Genomic DNA, 26846 nt, shown 5'->3' with positions numbered 1-26846 from the left:
TTGCTGGTTAAATGCACTTGGTGTGACAGCTTCACCCTGATGTAGGCTTTAGCCAAAAAACAACCACACCATTGAGGGTTAAATGCACTTGGTCGCAGCTTGTGCTGGCGCACCACAAGACACAAAATGGCTGCCGATCACCCCAGAAAAATGTGACTGACAAACGGTCTGGGCAGCCTAAAAACAGTGAGCAATTGAGTATCAGCAGCTCAATGATCCACAGCTGCAGATCGATCAATAATCAAGTACTTTGGAGGAGTTAATCTGCCTACTGTCGCAGCCGCAACCTCTCCCTACACTAATCAGAGCAGAGTGACGGGCGGCGCTATGTGACTCCAGCTTAAATAGAGGCTGGGTCACATGGTGCTCTGGCCAATCACAGCCATGCCAATAGTAGGCATGGCTGTGATGGCCTCTTGGGGCAAGTAGTATGACGCTTGTTGATTGGCTGCTTTGCAGCCTTTCAAAAAGCGCCAAGAAAGCGTCACAAAAGCACCAAGAAAGCGACGAACACCGAACCCGAACCCGGACTTTTACGAAAATGTCCGGGTTCGGGTCCGTGTCACGGACACCCCAAAATTCGGTACGAACCCGAACTATACAGTTCGAGTTCGCTCATCCCTAATCATTAGATTTTAAATCTAGAATTAACCAACATAGGTACACGATCCGTAAAAAACGAATGGATCTTCCTGTCCCCAAACACTTTGTTGATTTGGATCATCATGAACGCGATCTGAATTGTATGTTGATAGATCATATACCTACTCCTAGAGGAGGTGGTAATCGACAGCTCCTTTTGAAACAACGTGCGATTCTTTGGATCTCCAGACTGAATACGTTAAAACCGGCAGGATTGAATGTAGACTTCAGACCGTGGCTATTATCCTAATGGCATTGTGGATGTTGTTGACTTTTTGTTCCTGGGGTGAGATATATATACTAGTACCCCCTGTTTAAATATTGTGGGTGATATACCATGTAACTATATTGTGTATATATTTTTGTCTCTGCAGTTTACAATCCAAGGTTGGTCCGTAATATGAAAGGTGGATGAGAAAATATAATCAAGTTGGACAAGCGGACCATTGATTGAACATGGAATACAATAATAATAATTTTTTATGATTACGACTCTATGTTTTGAAAAAAAAATTATTTTATTACAAAAAATTATAATAAATCCCTATACTTGATAACTTGTTTTGTGATCAGTTGTTCGCTATGGGTGTCGTGCCGTTCGCGGTCTATACTTTCGGCCTGGTGTTTGTCATGGACAAACGGATGCAGCAGGTTGGGTGTTACATGTCTGGATGTGTTTAAAACTGGGAGTTTCGGCTTTGGCCCATTAGGATAGAATCTTATTCCCCGTAATCTAGAGGATGCAGCTATCAATTTGCCATGTTGACCCCCAGGGATGGGTGTTCACTGACAATTGCGGCAATTCGATACTGTGGACTTGTGTCACACGCACAGGATCCACAGTTACGACTCCTCGTAAGACTAGGGGTACTACCATATACTCGGCCAGCTGGTCGTATACGATATATTGATTATCTAAGGTGTCACCATACGCTTTTATAACCATTGATTGGGTTCAGATATTTCTAAAGATACTTTGTTACATTTGATTTCTCCCGGATCTGATTTGACATCCTAGATGTACTCCCACATGCTGCTTCTGTGATATGCTGTGGCCGCAGCCGTGCCGCTGAGTGTGTGCCGTGGGGGTTCGATATCTAGTAGCGATCGCTGGTCTCCATGGGGATGCGTGCGCGTCACTTGTCAAGTGTAGCGCTTGCATTCCTCTATACAAGTGGACGTCCTGCGCTCCACGCTGGAACGCATGACGCTATCGCAAGAGAGGGCGTGAACTTAAACATCATGACTTCAGCGATCATGTGACCAAAACATAGATCACATGATGAGCTGGATCTTTAAGGTCCTTTGACATGCGCAGTTACATTATTGATACGCCGAACTCCATGCGGTCTGTGTCCCACCTCCACCGAAGGACCTTCTTGGATTGTAAATGTTTTTAACAGGTACACCTGCACAATTCACCATTGCTAATCATGATCAGATGGATATAATCATGAATCATGTTGATTTGTATTTGTATTTTATTATAATATGTTATTTTTGATATTAATTGTATATCTCATATATATGGGACACATGATTGACACAATTTATTGTTTCACTTGTCTGTATTATGCTTTTTTATTATTTCACGAATATATATCAATTGAGAAATGTTTATTGATTAATGACACTAAGCTGTATAAAAAGCACGCTATGCTAGTATATGTTCACTGCTTGAGAAAGATCCCAGAGAGAAGGATCGAAACGTTGCTGTCTGGTAAATAAAAAACTTTTCTTCATTTTACGCCTTGAAAGTGCTGCGGAATTTCTTTTTATTATATGCTTTGAAGGGGGACCGCCTTCACAGCCGCTGGCACTCCGCTTACATTTGTTTTCGCAGTGCGGCTCCTGTTGCATTTTTTTAGCTGTATAGATAGATTGATAGAATTTAGATAGTTGGGGTATTTGGCGGCATGTACACATAGATAAAATGGATAAATAGATAGATAGATAGATAGATAGATAGATAGATAGACGTTACATAGATTCAGATAACATAAGACATATTCAATACATAGTGAAAGATATTGCTAGTTAAAATATAACCTCATTTGTATGTGATAAAAGAAAAAAAGCCAGTTAGTAAAGCATTACGAATTATAAATAAGCACAGTTACATAGATACAGACAACATAAAGCATATTCAAAATAGTGAAAGCTTTAAAAGCCTAAGTGCAAATGGTTCTTACCTTTTAAATGTATTATGACTTGTTGGTCTATGCGTCTATGTGCCCAAGTCTCTCTGTGATAGCCATGCAGAGACTGGACCCTGTTTATATAAGCTCTAAAAGCTAATTTAGAGCTTAATCAAAAAAGTTGGGAGAGGGGCAAAGGCTAGAAATGGAAGTGGTACTCATACAAAACAGTTAGAGGAGCAATTCGCTACTACATGTAAGGGCAGGTTCACATCAATGTTATAAAATCAATCAATCAATCAATCATTAAAAATGGAAACCTTTAGAGGCATTCCGTTTTGATCCATCTTAACCCTTTCATGACCAAGGGTCATTGATGCCCCAGTGTCCAGGTCAAAATTTTCAAATCTGACATGCGTCACTTTATGTGGTAATAGCTTTGGAACACTTTTACTTATCCACGCCATTCTGAGATTGTTTTCTCGTGACACATTGTACTTCATGATAGTCATATATTTGAGTCAATATATTTCACCTTTATTTATGAAAAAATCCCAAATTTACCAAAAATTAGGAAAAATTCTCAATTTTCCAAATTTCAATTTCTCTGCGTCTAAAACAGAAAGTGATACCTAATAAAATATTTATTACTTAACATTCCCCATATGTCTACTTTATGTTGGCATCATTTTGGAAATGTCATTTTATTTTTTTAGGGCGTTAGAAGACTTAGAAGTTTAGAAGCAATTCTTACAATTTTTAAGAAAATTTCCAAAACCCACTTTTTAAGGACTAGTTCAGGTCTGAAGTCACTTTGTGGGGCTTACATAGTGGAAACCCCCATAAATGACCCCATTGTAGAAACTACACCCCTCAAGTTACTCAAAACTGATTTTACAAACTTTGTTAACCCTTTAGGCGTTCCACAAGAATTAAGGGAAAATGGAGATGAAATTTAAAAATTTCACTTTTTTGGCAGATTTTCCATTTTATATATTTTTTTTCTTTAACACATTGAGAGTTAACAGCCAAACAAAACTCAATATTTATTACCCTGATTCCGCGGTTTACAGAAACACCCCACATGTGGTCGTAAACTGCTGTACGGGCACACGGCAGGGCGCAGAAGGAAAGGAATGCCATACGGTTTTTGGTAGGCAGATTGTGCTGGATTGGTTTTCTGAACGCCATATGTTTTTTATTTTTCTGCCGATAGTCTTGTGCAGGGGCTCGTTTTTTGCAGAAAGTGTTGAGGTTTTTATTGGTACCATTTTTGGGTACATAGGATTTTTTGATCATTCATTATTACACTTTATAGGGCAAGGTGACCCAAAAATTGGCTGTTTTGGAACAGTTTTCATTTATTTATTTTTACAGAGTTCATCTGAGGAGTTAGGTCATGTGATAGTTTTATAGAGAAGATCGTTACGGATGTGGCAATACCTAATATGTATACTTTTTCTTATTTATTTAAGTTTTACACAATAATAGTATTTCTGAAACCAAAAAAATGATGTTTTAGTGTCTCTATAGTCTGAGAGCCATAGCTTTTTTATTTTTTGGGCGATTGTCTTAAATAGGGAATCATTTTTTGCGGGACGAAGTGACGGTTTGATTGGTACTATTTTGGGGGTCATAAGCCTTTTTGATCGCTTGCTGTTGCACTTTTTGTGATGTAAGGTGACAAAAATAGCTTTTTTGGCACTGTTTTTTTTATTTTATTTTTATGGTGTTTATCGGACGGGGTCCATCACGTGATATATTTATAGAGACGGTCGTTACGGACGCGGTGACACCTAATATGTGTATTTTATTTTATTTTTTCATTTTTTTATAGGAAAAGGCAGTCTTTTTTTTTATTTACATTTTAATTTATTTATTGATTTATTTTTACTTTTATTATTTTCACTTTTTTTTTTATCAGTTCCCTCTTGGATCTTGAAGATCCAGTGGGGCTGATAGTTGTACTATACTTTGCAATGCTCTTGCATTGCAAAGTATAATACTTCCAGACTGCCTGTAGGTGGCAGCACTGGACACCTTTGCCATGGCAACCGGACGCTTTTGCAAAGCGTCCGGTTGCCATGGCAACCATCGGGCGCTGCGATCACAGCGCTGCAGCCCCGATGGTGGAGAGAGGGAGCCCCCTCCCTCTGTTAACCCGATGGATGCCGCAACCGCAGCATCTATCGGGTTACAGGAGAGTGTCAGCATAGAGCTGACACTCTGCTGATGGCGGCGGCTCAGGAATGGAGCCGCCGCCATCACACACACAGAATGGGGAATCGGGGGGTAGGGACAATATTGAGGGAGGCTGGGGCAGGAGGGGCGGCCAGAAAATTAATGCAGGGGGCGGGGAGGGGGCGGACCGCATGCCAATCAGGGCAGGAGGAAGCACATGAGCGCCGGCTGGGAACAGATCAGCGAGGCACAGATCGGGGTAGGGGGGGACAACAGAGGGGCACCAAAGGCTTGGAGGATCGGGGGGCATGAGGAACACTATCGGCTTTCAGGCTCTGATCTGCAGAGCGCAGATCAGAGCCTGAAACCGGCATTTTTTCACTGCCGCGATCCGATTGGTTAGTCTGCACAGACTAACCAATCGGATCGATTGCCGGCAAGGGGCCACTCCGATTGGTCCCTTGCCGGCATTACTGCACTGTATGCTGTCCGTGACAGCATACAGGGCAGGGGCAGAAGCTTTAATCCAAGCGCTTTGCAGCGCTTGGATTAAAGAGCTGCCAGAACGTTTATATACGTGGTAGCTGCACGGGGTATGTGCAGCTATCACGTATATATACAGATTGCGGTCGTGAAAGGGTTAATATAGGTCCATGGGCAAGCATCACGGATCCGTCTGGGTTCCGTTATGCAGGACGGAAAACAAAGTCCTGTTTATAACAGTAAGCAATAACGGAATTCCTAACGTTGATGTGAACCCGCGTTACGTCAAATCACATAAGTTCTAAACAAGTTAATTTTTCTTTCATGAAATGGTAAAATATCTCACTTTCAGCATCTGATACGAGATCTATGAACTATTGTGAATCAGATTAGCAAATCATTGCATTCTGTTTGGTTTACATTTTACACAGTGCGCCAACTTTTCTGGAATTGGGATCATAGGGCAGAGATGTAGATATAGGTTTCCTTAACAGTTTTGGAAAGAGTGGCAGAATATGACTGGTGACGAAAAGTTGCTACAGTTTTTTTTTTTAATCAGGGGAATTTTCTTAGGCTGGGTTCAACATCACCGTTTCATTTTGCGTTCTTCTGATCCATCAGAAGAACAAAAAAAAAGAAGGATCCTGTATTTTAAGCATCTGTTATGCACAATTTGCATCCGTTTTAGCCATTTCCATATTTTTAGATGGAAAAAAGTCCTGCAGGACTATATTTCCCATGAAGAAAAAACAATCCTCAGGATGTTTTTTTATAGGATCCATTTTTTTTTTCAGGACCTATTTTTTTAACTGGATCAGTTTTTTTTTTCTGCTCTTCTGACGGACCAGAAGAACGGAAAATGAAACCGTGATGTGAACCCAGCCTAATGGTTTGTTGCTGCTCGTGCTTTTGGTCTAGTGAATTTTCACACTGTATTGTAGTTCTGTGCTATGAAAACAAGCGCCGGATAATAGGGCTGTCATTATCAGCTGCCAAATTTCACTGAGTTTGCAAAAAGATATAAAATATGGACTTGTATGGAGCTGTTAACTTTTTATTTTAGGCTGGGTTTACACTTATTGTATTGCAAAACTGGGACAATCATAGTAAAAAGCACAAAAATTGGCACGTGAAATTTTAAATTCAGGTACTGCTCCTAAGCAACATAACTGACACTTTTTTAGTCGTGGTACATACTAAGCGCTGACATAATATTAATGAAAAATGTCAGTGTAAAATGAGCTACACTTCTGGTAGTGAACACATCTCTGCCTATGCTATATCACACAAATGGCACATTCATAGTATGGACCACATAGCAAATGAAAGTTTTTTTTTTACTTCATTTTTTATTTATGGCAAAAGCCTGGGCCCTGATAAAATAATAAAAGCACTTACATTCACTATCACTGGCCTCTCTGCTCCAATGCACCTCTTGCTCTCCATGGGCTGCAGCCAGTTACATATTGTGGCTGCGCGGTGACATCCCATTCACTGCTGCAGATGATCACTGACGTCAGTATCATACACCTCTGACTGAGGACATTGGAAGGCAGCAGTGAATGAGATGTCACCGCTGAAGCCACAATATGTAACTGGCTGCAGTCACATATCGGCATGTTTGGTACCAAGACCCGAACTAGGACTTCTTCACACAAGTTCAGGTTTGGGATCGGCGATGGACCATGTGATAGACCGTGTGATGAGCGAAGTGACGTCACCAAAGGTCCTTTTCCCACTAGGTCCTCAAAGAAGAAGAAAGAAGACGAGACGAGATGCACGAACAAGTGGATGAGGTGAGTTTAATTTTTTTTAACCCCTCAATCCCTAATTTACTTAGCATTCTGTATTAACCACTTCAACCCCGCTAGCTAAAACACCCTTAATGACCAGGCCACTTTTTACACTTCTGCACTACACTACTTTCACCAGGGCAGTATACCTACCCCACAAGTGACACCATTTTGGAAAGAAGACACCCCAAGGTATTCCGTGAGGGGCATGGCGAGTTCCTAGAATTTTTAATTTTTTTGTCACAAGTTAGTGGAATATGAGACTTTGTAAGAAAAAAATATCATAATTTTCCGCTAACTTGTGACAAAAAATAAAAAATTCTAGGAACTCGCCATGCCCCTCATGGGATACCTTGGGGTGTCTTCTTTCCAAAATGGGGTCACTTGTGGGGTAGTTATACTGCCCTGGACTTCTAGGGGCCCTAATGTGTGGTAAGTAGTTTGAAATCAAAATGTGTAAAAAATGACCTGTGAAATCCTAAAGGTGCTCTTTGGAATGTGTGCCCCTCTGCCCACCTAGGCGGCAAAAAAGTGTCACACATCTGGTATCACCATACTCAGGAGAGGTTGGGGAATGTGTTTTGGGGTGTCACTTTACATATACCCATGCTGGGTGAGAGAAATATCTTGGCAAAACACAACTTTTCCCATTTTTTTATACAAAGTTGGCATTTGACCAAGATATTTATCTCACCCAGCATGGGTATATGTAAAATGACACCCCAAAACACATTGCCCAACTTCTCCTGAGTACGGCGATACCAGATGTGTGACACTTTTTTGCAGCCTAGATGTGCAAAGCGGGTCAAATTCCTTTTAGGGGGGCATTTTTAGACATTTGGATCCCAGACTTCTTCTCACACTTTCGGGCCCCTAAAATGCCAGGGCAGTATAAATACCCCACATGTGACCCCATTTTGGAAAGAAGACACCCCAAGGTATTCAATGAGGGGCATGGCGAGTTCATAGAATTTTTATTTTTTTTGGCACAAGTTAGCGGAAATTGTTTTTTTGTTGTTGTGTTTTCTCACAAAGTCTCCCTTTGCGCTAACTTGGGACAAAAATTTCAATCTTTCATGGACTCAATATGCCCCTCACGGAATACCTTGGGGTGTCTTCTTTCCGAAATGGGGTCACATGTGGGGTATTTATACTGCCCTGGCATTTTAGGGGCCCGAAACCGTGAGAAGAAGTCTGGAATATAAATGTCTAAAAAATGTTATGCATTTGGATTCTGTGAAGGGTTTGGTGAGTTCATGTGAGATTTTATTTTTTGACACAAGTTAGTGGAATATGAGACTGTTACAAAACTGTTATTCACCCTGTTAGTCTGAATGGATGGAGCACATGGTGAGAACAATGGATGGCGGCCATTTTAACTCACAGACACTGTTCGGACTTTTCTACACGGTGCCATCTCGCCGGTATTTGGTGCCCAAAGACATCATTCAGTAGTTTGAAACTACCAAACAAGGGACACGTTTATTAGTAACTATTTTCTGTATAACTTGTATATTTTCGGTGTAACTGGCATAAAACTGTATCTTCCAGACTACTGAACGGATCTGGGTGAATTTTGGATATGTGGTTCACCCAGATCCCCCGGTTCCGAGGATATATTGGTTATGGGGTTATTGCATGTTTTGGGGTTCCTGTGATATGTTTTATAAAACTGTATTTCTCTGCCTTTGATAATTATATTCGTCATTGTGTTCAATGGTCATCATCGGCAGAGGGGAGGATTTTGTGTGGGTGTGTTTCTATTGTCCCATTGTGTGTTTAAATGGTGATGTCTGTCTTGTTGTCTCCACATGTGTATTGGCGATCTCCCTTTTGTCCTGAGAGATAATTGGATTGTCTTCGGTCGTCTCCGGGACAGAGGGGAGGAAACCATGATGCATTGTGGGGATGTGTTGTATCTGCAACAAACTGTAATAAAAACCAGGCTGGGTGTGCCAGCACTTCAGACCTAGTTTGACCATCAAATCGCAGCCTCGCCTCGTTTTGTGGGGGAAAGATTATCCTAGCTGTAAGATAGCTAGTGGGATTGTTCTACATTTACAGGATCCTTCTGGATATCGAGACGAAGCGGCTCCTCTCTCTCTCCCTAAACAGAGATCCAGACTATCCAAGCGGTCCAGCTTCCAGCTAGCCTGGGAGTAACCGTAACAGAGACTTTGTAAGAAAAATAAAATAAAAATAAAATATCTATTTCCGCTAACTTGTGCCTAAAAAATGTCTAAATGGAGCCTTACAGGGGGTGATCAATGACAGGGGGGTGATCAGGGAGTCTGTATGGGGTGATCACCCCCCTGTCATTGATCACCCCCCTGTAAGGCTCCATTCAGACGTCCGTATGTGTTTTGCGGATCCGATCCATGCATCCGTGGATCCGTAAAAATCATACGGACGTCTGAATGGAGCCATACAGGGGGTGATTAATGACAGGGGGTGATCACCCCCCTGTTATTGATCACCCCCCTGTAAGGCTCCATTCAGACGTCCGTATGTGTTTTGCGGATCCGATCCATGTATCTGTGGATCCGTAAAAATCATACAAACGTCTGAATGGAGCCTGACAGGGGGGTGATCAATGACAGGGGGGTGATCAATGACAGGGGGTGATCAGGGAGTGTATATGAGGTGATCACCCCCCTGTAAGGCTCCAGACGTCCGTATGTGTTTTGCGGATCCGATCCATGTATCCGTAAAAATCATACAAACGTCTGAATGGAGCCTGACAGGGGGGTGATCAATAACAGGGGGTGATCAGGGAGTGCATATGAGGTGATGACCCCCCTGTAAGGCTCCATTCAGACGTCCGTATGCGTTTTGCGGATCCGATCCATGTATCCGTGGATCCGTAAAAATCATACGGACGTCTGAATGGAGCCTGACAGGGGGGTGATCAATGACAGGGGGGTGATCAGGGAATCTATATGGGTGATCACCCGCCTGTCATTGATCACCCCCCTGTAAGGCTCCAAACAGACGTCCATATGTGTTTTGCGGATCCGATCCATGTATCCGTGGATCCGTAAAAATCATACGGACGTCTGAACGGAGCCTGACAGGGGGTGATCAATGACAGGGGGGTGATCATGGAATCTATATGGGTGATCACCCGCCTGTCATTGATCACCCCCCTGTAAGGCTCCATTCAGACGTCCATATGTGTTTTGCGGATCCGATCCATGTATCCGTGGATCCGTAAAAATCATACGGACGTCTGAACGGAGCCTGACAGGGGGGTGATCAATGACAGGGGGGTGATCAGGGAGTCTATATGGGGTGATCAGGGGTTCATAAGGGGTTAATAAGTGACGGGGGGGGGGGTGTAGTGTAGTGGTGTTTTGTGGTACTTTACACAGCTACCTGTGTCCTCTGGTGGTCGATCCAAACAAAAGGGACTACCAGAGGACCAGGTAGCAGGTATATTAGACACTGTTATCAAAACAGCGTCTAATATACCTGTTAGGGGTTAAAAAAAATCACATCTCCAGCCTGCCAGCGAACGATCGCCGCTGGCAGGCTGGAGATCCTGTCTCTTACCTTCCGTTCCTGTGAACGTGCGCGCCTGTGTGCGCGCGTTCACAGGAAGTCACGGCTCTCGCGAGATGACGCGTATATGCGTCACTCTGCGCAGAGCTGCCGCCTCCGGACCGCAGATCTGCGTTAGGCGAACCAGAGGCGGTTAAGAATGCCATTATTTTCCCTTATAACCATGTTATAAGGGAAAATAATAAAGATCGAGTGCCCATCCCGATCATCTCCTAGCAACCATGCGTGAAAATCGCACCGCATCCGCACTTGCTTGCAATTTTCACGCAGCCCCATTCACTTCTATGGCACCTGCATGGCGTGAAAAATGCACAATATAGAACATGCTGTGATTTTCACGCAACGCACAAGTGATGCATGAAAATCGCCGCTGATCTGCACAGTCCCTTTGAAGTGAATGGGTCCGGATTCAGTGTGGGTGCAATGCGTTCACCTCACGCATGGAATTCTCGCCCGTGTGAAAGGGGCCTTAATGCTTTTATATTTTATCAGGGACCAGGCTGTTTCCACAAATAAAAAATAAGATGGAAAACCTCTTTATTGTCTTCCTTACTACTGGGATAACGTGAAGAAAAATAAAGCAAAAGGTGACATAAAACTACATTCACAATAGCATTTTTGCGAGCTCTGACAGGGCTCAGCAAAAATGCTTCCGTTACTGATAATACAACCATCTGCATCTGTTATGAACAGATCCTGTTGTATTAGATGTAACATACCCAAGACGGATCCGCCATTAACGCCACTGAAAGTTAATTGGCGATGGATCCGTTTTACATTGTCAGAGAAAACTGATCCGTCCCCATTGACTTGCATTGCGGGTCATGACGGATCTGTCCACTTGCTGCGGTTTGCTCTCCGGCATGGAACGCATTCAAACGTAACGGAATGCTTTTTGGAGCATACCATTCTGTTCAGTTACATTTTGTCCCCATTGACAATGAATGGGGACAAAACGGAAGCGTTTTTCTCCGGTATTGAGATCCTATGACGGATTTCAATACCGGAAAATGTAAACGCAAATGTGAAAGTAGCCTAGTTATGCATGATTCACTATACATCCAAGAACATATTATGAGTGTGGTGGTATTCTACGAGCAAAGCTGAATTTGTCAATAGTTTAATTTTGTACAACATAGTCACTGAATTAAGTGTATCTGCAATGCTATGGACAGTCACCAATAAAACACTGATATGAACAGACAACAAACTCGTCCCTGTTACACCACACATAGAATATGATGTACAAAACAGCTAGACATACTCTATTGCTCTGTTAAATTCAATTTGGTCAAAAAGTGATTTATCATATAAATAATAGAAATGTCATTTAAATAGAAATTTTAAATGTCAATTTATTCATGTACCAAGAAATAATACTTCATCACAGTGCATTTATCTCCACATCTGAAAAAAGGCAATGAAAGGACAAGTACATTTTTAGACCACAGCTATAAAAAGGTTATAAAATGCCACATGCTGCTTATGTCAAATTATTACAAGTTGCATTTAATATAGTGTGTAGTAAAGGAGAATAATAGCATGCCTGACACTTACTTCAGGTATAATACAATACTGTGTGCAGGAATAGACTGCCATCTCATGGACAATGGAAGGCATGAGAAAATACTAACTGCACATATTCCATGCTGTAATAAACATTTTTGTCATTTGCATAATAAGCCTCTCGCACAGCATTTTGTGCAGGCAGAATTTTGCATGGATTCTGCGCCAAAATGCATCCAGGTGGCCACGTGGAATCTGCCTCATAATGTATTTAATGGTTTAGGGGTTATGGCTGTGAGAAGAAAGGACATTTCCTTTTGTTATTTCACAGGTGTGGACCCACTGTGTAACTTAAACAGATTTGGCATGGGTCTACTCCCAAGGGCATTATCTAACTGGTCCTCCTGGTATTCATCCTTTAATGCCTATACATGGATCTGGACCACTAGGCTGCTATCATTCAAAGTAGTCTCTGTTCAAGGGACTGCTAACCAATGGGGGCCAAGAGACACCAGTGTGGAGCACCAAGGGATCAGGCAAAACTGTAGTCAAGGACAGGCTGAGGTCAAGGCAGGCAGATCAGGTTCAGTAAGGAGGTCATGCAGAAGTCAGGACAAGCAGTGACTGGTCAAAATCCAGGAAACAGGCTAGAGTTACTACACAGGTAAATAAATGTAAAAATCACAGGCAGGAACTAGCGAACTGGAACCTAATGCTCATGCACCTTTGAAGGTGCTATAAGTCCCTCAAAGTGGCCAGCCATAGGCTGGTGAAGATTTGGGTGGGCACAAGCCTATGGGCAGATCAAGTGAGGCCTAGCCAGCAAGAAGCACACCTGTAGCCGCCAGCCAGCTTTTTGGTGCAGAAGCCACACCAAATTGTCTGCACAAAACTATGTATGAATACGGACCTAAAATATCAATAACACCAGCAATTCTTTAATACAACTGCAGAGAAATGGGGAACTTAGAAACTGGCAACCAATCATAATGCACTTATTATTATAACTAGCATTTTCTTCATAGCATTTTTCCTGTATAGACAAGGTGTTGTCAAAATGCCTGAAAAAGGGCAACAGCTGCAACATGCTATTGTATGTGTTTTTGAAAAAAAAAGACAGAAATACAAAAAAATGCCATCTAATTAACAACACCAGTAGCAAAAAACGCTTGTGTGTCCCATTTCCCATAGACCTTAACATCTGGAGCGGTTGATTTTACTGTGAAAAATGTGGAAAAGATGACACTAAAAACACAGAAGTTCAGAAAATATACCAATAAAACACACATTTTATGTTGCTTGTTCGACTATGGGCTTGGGTGGGGCAGAGCGTGGTTTAGCTGGAATGGGAGTAGCTTAAAGAGGACCTGTCACCCCTCCTGACATGTCTCTTTTAGTAACTACTTGCATTCACCATGTAATACCAATCCTGGAGTATTATACACTGCTCAAAAAAATAAAGGGAACATTTAAACAACACAATGTAACTCCAAGTCAATCACACTTCTGTGAAATCAAACTGTCCACTTAGGAAGCAACACTGAGTGACAATCAATTTCACATGCTGTTGTACAAATGGGATAGACAATAGGTGGAAATTATAGGCAATTAGCAAGACACCCCCAATAAAGGAGTGGTTGTGCAGGTGGTGACCACAGACCACTTCTCAGTTCCTATGCTTCCTGGCTGATGTTTTGGTCACTTTTGAATGCTGGCGGTGCTTTCACTCTAGTGGTAGCATGAGACGGAGTCTAGAACCCACACAAGTGGCTCAGGTAGTGCAGCTTATCCAGGATGGCACATCAATGCGAGCTGTGACAAGAAGGTTTTCTGTGTCTGTCAGCGTAGTGTCCAGAGCATGGAGACGCTACCAGGAGACAGGCCAGTACATCAGGAGACGTGGAGGAGGCTGTAGGAGGGCAACAACCCAGCATCAGGACCGCTACCTCCGCCTTTTTACAAGGAGGAACAGGAGGAGCACTGCCAGAGCCCTGCAAAATGACCTCCAGCAGGCCACAAATGTGCATGTGTCTGCTCAAACGGTCAGTAACAGACTCCATGAGGGTGATATGAGGGCCCGACGTCCACAGGTGGGGGTTGGGCTTACAGCCCAACACTGTGCAGGACGTTTGGAATTTGCCAGAGAATACCAATACTGGCAAATTTGCCACTGGCGCCCTGTGCTCTTCACAGATGAAAGCAGGTTCACACTGAGCACATGACAGACGTGACAGAGTCTGGAGACGCTGTGGAGAACGTTCTGCTGCCTGCAACATCCTCCAGCATGACTGGTTTGGAATTGGGTCAGTAATGGTGTGGGGTGGCATTTCTTTGGAGGACCGCACAGCCCTCCATGTGCTCGCCAGAGGTAGCCTGACTGCCATTAGGTACCGAGATGAGATCCTCAGACCCCTTGTGAGACCATATGCAGGTGCGGTTGGCCCTGGGTTCCTCCTAATGCAAGACAATGCTAGACCTCATGTGGCTGGAGTGTGTTAGCAGTTCCTGAAAGACGAAGGCATTGATGCTATGGACTGGCCCGCCCGTTCCCCAGACCTGAATCCAATTGAGCACATTGGGACATCATGTCTCGCTCTATCCACCAACGTCACGTTGCACCACAGACTGTCCAGGAGTTGGCAGATGCTTTAGTCCAGGTCTGGGAGGAGATCCCTCAGGAGACCGTCCGAAACCTCATCTGGAGCATGCACAGGCATTGTAGGGAGGTCATACAGGCCACACACACTACTGAGCCTCATTTTGACTTGTTTTAAGGACATTACATCAAAGTTGGATCAGCCTGTAGTGTGTTTTTCCACTTTAATTTTGAGTGTGATGCCAAATCCAGACCTCCATGGGTTGAAAAATTAGATTTTTAATTTTTGTGTGATTTTGTTGTCAGCACATTCAACTATGTAAAGAACAAAGTATTTCAGAATAATATTTAATTAATTCAGATCTAGGATGTGTTATTTTTGTGTTCCCTTTATTTTTTTGAGCAGTGTATATTGTGCCATTCCTTTATTATTCCTGCTAGAAGTTTACAGATACATTGCGAGCAGTAAAGATATTGCTGGGTGATACCAGTAGCGGGTGTATTTGACTCTGTCCAATCAGTGTCAGACTGTGCAAGAGCACCCCCCAACTGGTAGCACCCAACTGGACCTTTACTGCAAGCTGCTTTCAATTAATTCATAGTAGAGATAACAGAGGAATGACCCAATGTAGAATTATAAGCTTAGATGCTCCAGAAATGTTATTACATGGAGAATGCAAGTAATAACTAAAACTGACGTGTCTGGAGGGGTGACCGGTCCTCTTTAAGACGCACCATTGTGCGCCACAATTATGGTGAAAAGTAAACCACTAAATAGATTGATCAATCTGGCACATTTTTAGACTGGTCTAAAATTACACTGGACAGGATTAATTAGTCTGCCCCAATATGCATTTGTGCCATTGTGATATTATAATATATGATAAGGATCATACCATTCGTCAGATGCAACACCCAAGGGAATAACATTCATTTGTATAATTGTATACTTGTTCACTGTGACTTTATTCCATGCAGCAATATTAGGAGTTGGGAATATAACTCTTCAGTCAAAACACAGAACTGATTCCAAAGAAAATGGTTCAGCATTCTTCTAGACCCAGCACATGGACTATCGCTTTGAAACAGAAGTTCTTGTGGAATCAAGGTCATCCAAGAAGCTGACCAAGGTATCAGCAATTGCTCTTCAACTATTCCTACTGCAGCCTTGGATCCTTTGCAATCCGTCGTAGGCTTACCGTAATTCCAGTGGTGGTGTAGTAAAATGATACCACAAGTAGAGTGAAGCAGCTTTTCGAAAGATTAATCAACCATCAGCAGATCACTACTGGCTGAAATGTGAGCAAATCAAGGCCAAGGCGTCTCTGCGCTGTAGTCTCTGAAGAGTGTGCACCAAGTGTTGTAGTGTACACGAGATGTTGGAGGACAGTTGATCGTGCAATGCCGTAAATCCTGTCATGCGATCCACATGATGTGGCTGAACCCCTAAATCAATTCCTATATCCCGGAAATCTTTCACTCCAGGGGTAATCGTGTCTAGTTTATGTGCAAGTACCACAAGCAGGGAACCAGGAATTTGAGAGATGGGAAGACCTGGCAGAAAAAACAAACAACATATTTTTTGTTACAGACAAGCAAGAATGCTTTATAAAATACAACATTTAGCATCATTTTATTTATAGATCTGAAATGTTTGTCCTTGTTCATTTCATAATACTATATTGTACTGATACTGCATTAGGCCCCTTGCACATAACTGTATTTTTGGTCTGCATCCGATCCGCATTATCTGCTGATCAGATGTGGACTCATTTGTTTCAATGGGGCCGTATCATTAAGTCTATTCTGTAGCCTCGTAAAAAAAGAAGTGGACAAGGACAGGACATTTATACAGGAGTTTAACAAAATGGTGGAATGTCGGAATCTACAGTATGTTTTGTAGACTGCAAAAAGGATACAACCATGTGCATGAAGCCTTAGAAAGCAAAGCTCCAAATCCTGTGCTTCCTTTCACAGTTAAAGGGAACCTGTCACCAGTTTTATGGTGTCCTAACTAAGGGCAACATAAATAAGTGATTGATTCGCTTAGCAAAATGCCGGGTCACTTTCTTTAACCCCTTAAGGACACAGGGCGTACATGTACGCCCCGTGCCTGCTGAAATCATTGAGCAGGCACTTGGGGCAAATGCGTCGGAGGGTCCGGTGACCCCCCCATGTATGGGTTCGCAGAAAACCGCAGGTCTGAATTGACCTGCGGTTTTAAACGATTCCGGGTTATTCGGGTCTCTGAAGACCCGATAACCCGGAACAGGATGGGTGATGGTGGTGTGATTTCACCCCACCAATCACCATCCAGCGATCCTGAGTGGTGATGGTGACATCACCACTCAGGATTACTTTCTGATTGGTCTGTGGGCGGTCCGGCGCGGTATTCAAAAGAGGCAGGCGCTCCCCCCTTCCTCCTTTTGTGTTCCGGAGGAGAGAGGAGCTACCTGCACGTGTCCGCCACCGCTGCCAGCACCCCGATCTGTGCCCCCAGGACCCGATCTCTGCCCCCAGCACCCCATCAGGTACATAGGGACAGGACAGCATAGGGAAAGTTTGGGTTAGGCAGGGAAAAAAAGGGAAAGGTAGTTTCTGAACTTTGATTGCATCACCCTAAGTTAGGGTGTCTGGGGTCCACAGCACAGCTGCCACTTGCCCCCCCCTAACCCCCCCCCCCCCATCGCCCCCCGCCTCCCACTTTTTTTTTTGTGTACGCTGACTGTGGCCGGCACGCTTAGCGTCCGGCCACTGTTAGCGCATCGCACACCCCACCGCTGATCAACTTCAGACGGTTGATCAGCGGTTTTGAATTTTTTTCCCCACAGTTTTTGCCCTTTTTTTAGTTAGTTTATATATTTTTTTCTGTTAGTTTTAGGGTGAGTTCGTGAACACCCGTGCCCCCACACACAAGCACACCAAATAAAGAGTTACACACACGCACATATACACGCAAACACACACTCCTCTATGGCCCGCCGGACGTTCTCGGCCGAGGAGGCATACGCCCAGCTTGCCTCCGACTCAGAGAGTCCCAGTGAGGATGACCCCACATTCCTGTTGTCATCCGCATCCTCATCATCTAGCGATGATGATGAGCCCCCAAGGCGGCGGAGACGCCGCAAGGCGGAGCAAGGGGACCGCCATGTTAGGGACCCTGTGGCCCACCCTAGTACGAGCAGCTCTGGGGCTCGTACTGGTTTCCCGGCCCACCAGTTAAATCCACCGGAGCACCCTGCCGGTGAACTAGTCTGGTGTAGCCCAGAGCAATACGAGCCCGTGATTCCTGATTTTGTAGGCCAATCAGGAATCCAGATTTCCACAGTGGGCTACACTCAATATAACATTTTTAGTCATTTTTTCAGTGACCCACTGGTAAATCTGATGGTGGAGCAGACGAATCTGTACGCCCAACAGTTCGTTGCTCAGCACCCGGGCTCCTTTTTGGCCAGGCCCGGTGGCTGGACGCCGGTCAGTGCAACCGAAATGAGGACAGTTTGGGGCCTAGTGCTGCATATGGGCCTTGTCAAGAAACCCAGTGCCAGGCTGTACTGGAGTGGGGACGTCCTATACCAGACCCCACTTTACAGTACGGCCATGACACGCTCCCGGTTTGAGGCCATCCGGAAATGTCTGCATTATTCTGGTAATGCAGCATGTCCCCCCCGAGGTGATCCTGCCCATGACCGTCTGTATAAGATATGGCCGGTCATCGATCACTTTGGGGGCCAAATTCATGGAGGCCTATGTACCTGGAAGGGAGGTTGTGGTTGATGAGTCTCTCATTGCGTTCAAGGGGAGACTCATTTTCCACCAATATGTGCCTTCCAAGCGGGCAAAATATGGCGTGAAGCTATACAAAATTTGTGAGAGTACCTCAGGGTACACTTACAAATTTTGTGCATACGAGGGGCGAGATTCCCGGATTCAACCCCCAGAATGTCCCCCCACTCTGGGTGTTACCGGGAAACTTGTGTAGGACCTTATGCACCCACTGCTGGATAAGGGTTACCACCTGTACGTGGAAAACTTTTATACCAGTATCCCCTTGTTCCAGTCCCTTGCCGCCAGATCCACGTCCGCTTGTCGGACCGTGCGGAAAAATCAACGCGGCCTCCCTGCCCACCCCCTCCAGGTACCTATCCCCAGGGGTGAGACCCGTGCCCTTACCACTGAAAACCTGTTGCTGGTCAGGTATAAGGACAAGAGGGATGTCCTTATGCTGTCCACAATTCATGGTAACCGCATCACCCCTGTCCCTGTGCAAGGTACCGCGGCAACGGTTCTCAAGCCCGATTGTATCGTCGACTACAATCGGTATATGGTAGGAGTGGATCTCTCGGATCAAGTCCTCAAGCCATATAACGCCATGCGTAAAACCCGGGCATGGTACAAAAAAGTTGTACTATCCCGATGCGCTGGCAGCACAGGGACATTCCTCCAGTTCTATGAGGCAGTCCTCAAGGCCCTGATCTTTTCAGACCGGGAAAGAGCAGGCCGGAGTACCTTTGGGAACTGTAGGCGCCCGGATCGTCCCTGGCCAACACTTTCCAGGTGTGGTCCCCCATACTGGAAAGAAGGGACGAACCCCAAGAAAGTGCAGAGTGTGTCGCAGGAGGGGGATACGGAAGGACACATGCCCCGATCATCCGGGCCTCTGCATTGACGGTTGCTTCAGGGAGTATCACACTTCCATGGAGTACTAAATTTATATCCCAATTTAGCACTGACATCGGATAAAAAAAAACTGGTTCTCAGACTTGAAAAAAACTAAAATAATTTATTAAAAGTAGACATGTTAGGTATTGCCGTGTCGTATAAAAATGCCCCATGACTAACCCCCCAGATTAACACGGTCCAGAAAAAAAAAAAAAAAAAGAGGTCCAGAAAAAGAAAAAAGAAGGTCACCTTACATAATAAAAAGTTTAATAGCAAGCGATCAAAAAGTCATATAGCCCCCGAAATAGTGCCAATAAAACCGTTGTCTCATCCCGCTAAAAAATGAGCCCCCACATAAGATAATCGGATAAAAATAAAATAAATAGAAAATGACTCTTAGACTTTAGAGATATCCAAACAAATTTGGGTATCAAAAAGGATAATATAGTCTAAAACCTAAATAATTGTAAAAAAAAGTAGACTTATTAGGTATCGCTGCGTCCGTAAGAATCTCCTCTAGAAAAATACCCCATGACCCAACCCCCCAGATTAACACAGTCAAAAAAATATATAAATAGGTGCAAATAAAGATTGTTTTGTCACCTTACATAACAAAAAGTTTAATAGCAAGCGATCAAAATTAGGGCTGCAGCTAACGATTATTTGAATAATCGATTAGTTGCCGATTAATTACTACGATTAATCGATTAATCGGAAAAAACGACAAAATTACAAAACAGAGCGGTTTATATGATCTTACTTGAAAAATTATGTTCAAAGGCCATATTAAAACAAATTGTGGACGACACTATTATGGGGGATCTGTGGACGACACTATTATGGGGGATCTGTGGACGACACTATTATGGGGGATCTGTGGACGACACTATTATGGGGGATCTGTGGACGACACTATTATGGGGGATCTGTGGACGACACTATTATGGGGGATCTGTGGACGACACTATTATGGGGGATCTGTGGACGACACTATTATGGGGGATCTGTGGACGACACTTATGGGGGATCTGTGGACGACACTTATGGGGGATCTGTGGACGACACTTATGGGGGATCTGTGGACGACACTTATGGGGGATCTGTGGACGACACTTATGGGGGATCTGTGGACGACACTTATGGGGGATCTGTGGACGACACTTATGGGGGATCTGTGGACGACACTATTGGGGGATCTGTGGACGACACTATTGGGGGATCTGTGGACGACACTTATGGGGGATCTGTGGACGACACTTATGGGGGATCTGTGGACGACACTATTATGGGGGATCTGTGGACGGCGACACTTAGACTTTAGAGATACCCAAAAAAAGTTATCAAAAAAGATAATATAGTCAAAAACCTAAATAATTGTAAAAAACTTTTTAGACTTTTTAGACTTATTAGGTATTGCCACGTCCGTAAGAATCTCCTCTATAAAAATATCCCATGACCTAACCCCCCAGATTAACACGGTTAAAAAAAAAAATAAACGGTGCCAAAACCGCTATTTTTGGCACTTTTCCATTTCAATCATTTTTTTCCGGTAACAAAACAAGGGTTAATAACCAAACAAAAGGTAAAATTTATTACCCTGATACTGCAGTTTACAGAAACGCCACATTTGTGGTCGTAAACTGCTGTATCAGTAAAAGGGAGGCCGCAAAAGGAAAGGACCGACATGGTTTCTGGAAGGCCGATTTTGATGGCCTTTTTTATTGACACCATATCCCTTTTGAAGCCCCCCTGATGCCCCCCTAGAGTAAAAACTCCCTAAAAGTGACCCCATCTAAAAAACTACTCCACTCAAGGTATTCAAAACTGATTATACAAACTTTATTAACCTTTTAGGTGTTCCTCAACAGCAAATGGAGATGAAATATCAGAATTTAAATTTTTGGTAACCTTGCCTCACAAAAAAGTAATATAGAGCAACCAAAAATCATATTTACCCTAAAAATAGTCCCCCAAAAAATGCCACCTGATCCTGTAGTTTCCAAAATAGGGTCACTTTTAGGTCCCTTTCACACGGGCGAGTTTTCCGTGCGGGTGCGATCCGTGCGGCGAACGTATGGCACCCGCACTAAATCCTGACCCATTCATTTCTATGGGGCTGTGCACATGAGCGATGTTTTTAACGCATCACTTGTGCGTTCAGTTGAAATTGCAGCATGCTCTATATTTTCCGATTTTGACGTGACGCAGGCCCCATAGAAGTGAATGGGGTGTGTGAAAATCGGATGGCATCCGCAAGCAAGTACGGATGCCGTGCGATTTGCACGCATGGTTGCTAGGAGACCATCGGGATGGGCACCCGATCATTATTATTTTCCCTTATAACATGGTTATAAGGGAAAATAATAGCATTCTGAATACAGAATGCATAGTAAACCAGCGCTAGAGGGGTTAAAAAAAAATAAAAAATTTTTTAACTCACCTTAGTCCACTTGCTCGCGAAGCTGGCATCTCCTTGTGTCTCCGCTGCTGATGAACAGGACCTGGGGTGAGCTACTCCATTAAATAGAGCTTAAGGACCTTCGATGACGTCACTCCGGTCATCACATGATCTTTTACCATGGTGAATCACCATGGTAAAAGATCATGTGACGTACCATGTGATGACCGGAGTGACGTCATCGAAGGTCCTTAACCTGTATTTAATGGAGCAGCTCACCCCAGGTCCTGTTCATCAGCAGCGGAGACACAAGGAGATGCCAGCTTCGCAAGCAAGTGGACTAAGGTGAGTTAAATTATTTTTTATTTTATTTTTAACCCCTCTAGCGCTGGTTTACTATGCATTCTGTATTCAGAATGCTATTATTTTCCCTTATAACCATGTTATAAGGTAAAATAATACAATCTTCAGAACATCAATCCCAAGCCCGAACTTCTATGAAGAAGTTCGGGTTTGGGTACCAAACATGCACAATTTTTCTCACGCAAGTGCAACGCATGACAATGTTTTGCACTTGCGCAGAAAAAATTGCGCATTTTCCCGCAACGCACCCGGCTCTTATCCGGGCAAAAAAACTCACGCCCGTGTGAAAGAGGCCTTAGGGAGTGCATCAGGGGCGTTGAAACAGGACACGGTGTAAATAAACCGGTCCATAAAAATCAGCCCTCCAAAAACCTTTCACTCTACGCCCCGCTGTGTGGCCGTACAGTAGTACAGTAGTGTACGGCCTCATATTGGGTGTTTCTGTAAATGGCAGAGTCAGGGCAATAAAGATACAGTCTTGTTTGGCTGTTAACCCTTGCTTTGTTAGTGGAAAACATGGGTTAAAATGAAAAATAAGGCAAAAAGATGAAATTTGCCAATAACTCTTGTGCAACACCTAAAGGGTTAGCAACGTATGTAAAATCAGTTTTGAATACATTGAGGGGTGTAGTTTCTTAGATGGGGTCACTTTTAGGGAGTTTATACTCCAGGGGTGCATCAGGGGGGATTGAAACAGGACACGGTGTAAATAAACCGGTCCATAAAAATAAGCTCTCCAAAAACCAAATGGCGCACCTTTCACTCTATGCCCCGCTGTGTGGCTGTACAGTAGTTTATGGCCACATATTGGGTGTTTCTGTAAACGGCAGAGTCAGGGCTATAAAGATACAGTCTTGTTTGGCTGTTAACCCTTGCTTTGTTAGTGGAAAAAATGGGTTAAAATGAAATATTAGACCAAAAAATGAAATTCTCAAATTTCATCCCCATTTGCCAATAACTCTTGTAACATAGTACATAACATAGTACATAAGGCCGAAAAAAGACACCTGTCCATCCAGTTCGGCCTGTTATCCTGCAAGTTGATCTTGTGCAACACCTAAAGGGTTAACGACATATGTCACCAAACGGCGCACCTTTCACTCTACGCCCCGCTGTGTGGCCGTACAGTAGTTTAAGGCCACATATTGGGTGTTTCTGTAAACGGCAGAGTCAGGGCTATACAGATACAGTCTTGTTTGGCTGTTAACCCTTGCTTTATTAGTGGAAAAAATGGGATAGGCCTCATGCACACGACCGTTGTGTGCATCCGTGGCCGTTGTGCCGTTTTCCGTTTTTTTTTGCGGACCCATTGACTTTCAATGGGTCCATGGAAAAATCTGAAAATGCACCGTTTTGCAGCCGAGGCCGTGATCCGTGTATCCTGTCCGTCAAAAAAATATGACCTCTCCTATTTTTTTGACGGACAACGGTTCACGGACCCATTCAAGTCAATGGGTCAGTGAAAGAACACGGATGCACAGAAGATTGGCATCCGTGTCCGTGATCCGTAGGTTGCTTTCATACAGACGAATCCGAAGATCCGTCTGCATAAAAGCTTTTTCAGATCTAAGTTTTCACTTCCTGAAAACTCATATCCGACAGTATATTCTAACACAGAGGCGTTCCCATGGTGATGGGGACGCTTCTAGTTAGAATACACTACAAACTGTGTACAAGACTGCCCCCTGCTGCCTGGCAGCACCCGATCTCTTACAGGGGGCCGTGATCAGCACAATTAACCCCTTCAGGTGCGGCACCTGAAGGGGTTAATTGTACTATCATATCCCCCTGTAAGAGATCAGGGCTGCCAGGCAGCAGGGGGCAGTCTTGTACACAGTTTGTAGTGTATTCTAACTAGAAGCGTCCCCATCACCATGGGAACGCCTCTGTGTTAGAATATACTGTCGGATATGAGTTTTCAGGAAGTGAAAACTTAGATCTGAAAAAGCTTTTATGCAGACGGATCTTCGGATTCGTCTGTATGAAAGCAACCTACGGATCACGGACACGGATGCCAATCTTCTGTGCATCCGTGTTCTTTCACTGACCCATTGACTTGAATGGGTCCGTGAACCGTTGTCCGTCAAAAAAATAGGAGAGGTCATATTTTTTTGACGGACAGGATACACGGATCACGGCCTCGGCTGCAAAACGGTGCATTTTCAGATTTGAATATCATTGGTGGCCAGTGCGGCCCCCCTCCCTCCCTCTATTGTAATAATAGCTTGGTGGCCAGTGTGCACCCCCCATCGGGACCCCCCCTTCCTCCCTCTATTGTAATAAATCGTTGGTGGCACAGTGTGCGCCCCCCATCGGCCCCCCTTCCTCCCTCTATTGTAATAAATCGTTGGTGGCACAGTGTGCGCCGCCCATCGCCCCCCCTCCCTCTATTGTAATAAATCGTTGGTGGCACAGTGCGCACCCCCCATCGGCCCCCCTCCCTCTATAGCAGTAACAACATTGGTGGCCAGTGTGCGGACTCCCATCTCCCCCCCCCCCGATCATTGGTGGCAGCGGAGTTCCGATCGAGTCCCAGTTTAATCGCTGGGGCTCCGATCGGTAACCATGGCAACCAGGACGCTACTGCAGTCCTGGTTGCCATGGTTACTTAGCAATAGTACAATAGTAGAAGATTCATAGTTACCTGCTTGCTGCTGCGATGTTCGTGTCCGGCCGGGAGCTCCACCTACTGGTAAGTGACAGGTCTGTGCGGCGCATTGCTAAATGAACTGTCACTTACCAGTAGGAGGAGCTCCCGGCCGGTCACAGACATCGAAGCAGCAAGCAGGTAAGTATGAATCTTCTACTATTGTACTATTGCTAAGTAACCATGGCAACCAGGGCTGCAGTAGCTTCCTGGTTGCCATGGTTACCGATCGGAGCCCCAGCGATTAAACTGGGACTCCGATCGGAACTACGCTGCCACCAATGATCGGGGGGGGGGGGGGGGGGGAACGCCTCTGTGTTAGAATATACTTTCAGATCTGAGTTTCACGATGTAGCTCATATCCGACAGTATATTCTAACATAGAGGCGTTCCCATGGTGATGGGGACGCTTCAAGTTATGTTCGGGTGTCCGCCTGGCCGTGCGGAGGCAAGCGGATCCGTCCAGACTTACAATGTAAGTCAATGGGGACGGATCAGTTTGAAGATGACACACTGTGGCTCAATTTTCAAACGGATCCGTCCCCCATTGACTTTCAATGTAAAGTCTGGACGGATCCGTCTGAGGCTACTTTCACACTTAGAAATGTTTTAACAATATAATGCAGACGGATCCGCTCTGAACGGAGCCACCGTCTGCATTATATGAACACACAGTGTGAAAGTAAAGGGACTCCTGACTTTACATTGAAAGTCAATGGGGACGGATCCGTTTGCAATTGCACCATATTGTGTCAATGTCAAACGGATCCGTCCCCATTGACTTGCATTGTAATTCAGGACGGATCCGTTTGGCTCCGCACGGCCAGGCGGACACCAAAACAACTTTTTTTTCATGTCCGTGGATCCTCCAAAAATCAAGGAAGACCCACGGACGAAAAAACGGTCACGGATCACGGACCTACAGACCCCGTTTTTGCGGACCGTGAAAAAAAACTGTAGTGTGCATGAGGCCTTAAAATGAAATATTACACAAAAAAATTAAATTCTCAAATTTCATCCCCATTTGCCAACAACTCTTGTGCAACACCTAAAGGGTTAACAACGTATGTAAAATCTGTTTTGAATACCTTGAGGGGTGTAGTTTCTTAGATGGGGTCACTTTTAGGGAGTTTCTACTCTAGGGGGGCATCAGGGGGCTTCAAATGGGACATGGTGTAAATAAACCAGTCCATAAAAATCAGCCTTCCAAAAACCAAACGGCGCACCTTTCACTCTATGCCCCGCTGTGTGGCCGTGCAGTAATTTACGGCCACATATTGGGTGTTTCTGTAAACGGCAGAGTAAGGGCAATAAAGATACAGTCTTGTTTGGCTGTTAACCCTTGCTTTGTTAGTGGAAAAAATGGGTTATAATGAAATATTAGACAAAAAAATTAAATTCTCAAATTTCATCCCCATTTGCCAATAACTCTTGTGCAACTTCAGACCTGAACTGGTCCCTAAAAATTGAGTTTTTGTAAATTTCCGAAAAATTTCAAGATTTGCTTCTAAACTTCTAAGGCTACTTTCACACTTGCGTTCGGAGCGGATCCGTCTGGTGTCTGCACAGACGGATCCGCACCTATAATGCAAACGCTTAGATCCGTTCAGAACGAATCCGTTTGCATTACCATGATAGTTCATGATAGTGCAAACGGATCCGTTTTGACTTTACATTGAAAGTCAATGGGGGACGGATCCGTTTGAAAATTGAGCCATACTGTGTCAACTTCAAACGGATCCGTCCCCATTGACTTACATTGTAAGTCTGGACGGATCCGTTTGCCTCCGCCTCCGTTTGTGTCCGCCTGCTGAGCGGAGCGGAGGCCAAACGGTGCCAGACTGATGCATTCTGAGCGGATCCGCATCCACTCAGA

The 26846-nt window shown here is 44.3% G+C and overlaps 1 protein-coding gene across 3 annotated transcripts in view; it reads right to left on the bottom strand.

Annotated features, from left to right (window-relative positions):
- Positions 1 to 15271: 15271 nt before the first annotated feature.
- The window catches only part of LOC122946794 (tumor necrosis factor receptor superfamily member 19-like), a 239890-nt gene continuing 228315 nt past the window's right edge, over positions 15272 to 26846 (bottom strand). For all 3 annotated transcript variants that reach the window (XM_044306618.1, XM_044306617.1, XM_044306619.1), the window contains one exon: positions 15272 to 16454. In XM_044306618.1, coding sequence (XP_044162553.1) covers positions 16186 to 16454 — 269 coding nt within the window. In that variant the 3' untranslated portion in view covers positions 15272 to 16185. The remainder of the gene's footprint in view (positions 16455 to 26846) is intronic.

This window comes from Bufo gargarizans, chromosome 9 (assembly GCF_014858855.1).
Source record: "Bufo gargarizans isolate SCDJY-AF-19 chromosome 9, ASM1485885v1, whole genome shotgun sequence".
Taxonomy (NCBI): Eukaryota; Metazoa; Chordata; class Amphibia; order Anura; family Bufonidae; genus Bufo; species Bufo gargarizans.
Note: the sequence above shows the minus strand (reverse complement) of the source record. Positions and strands in the feature narration are given on the sequence as shown.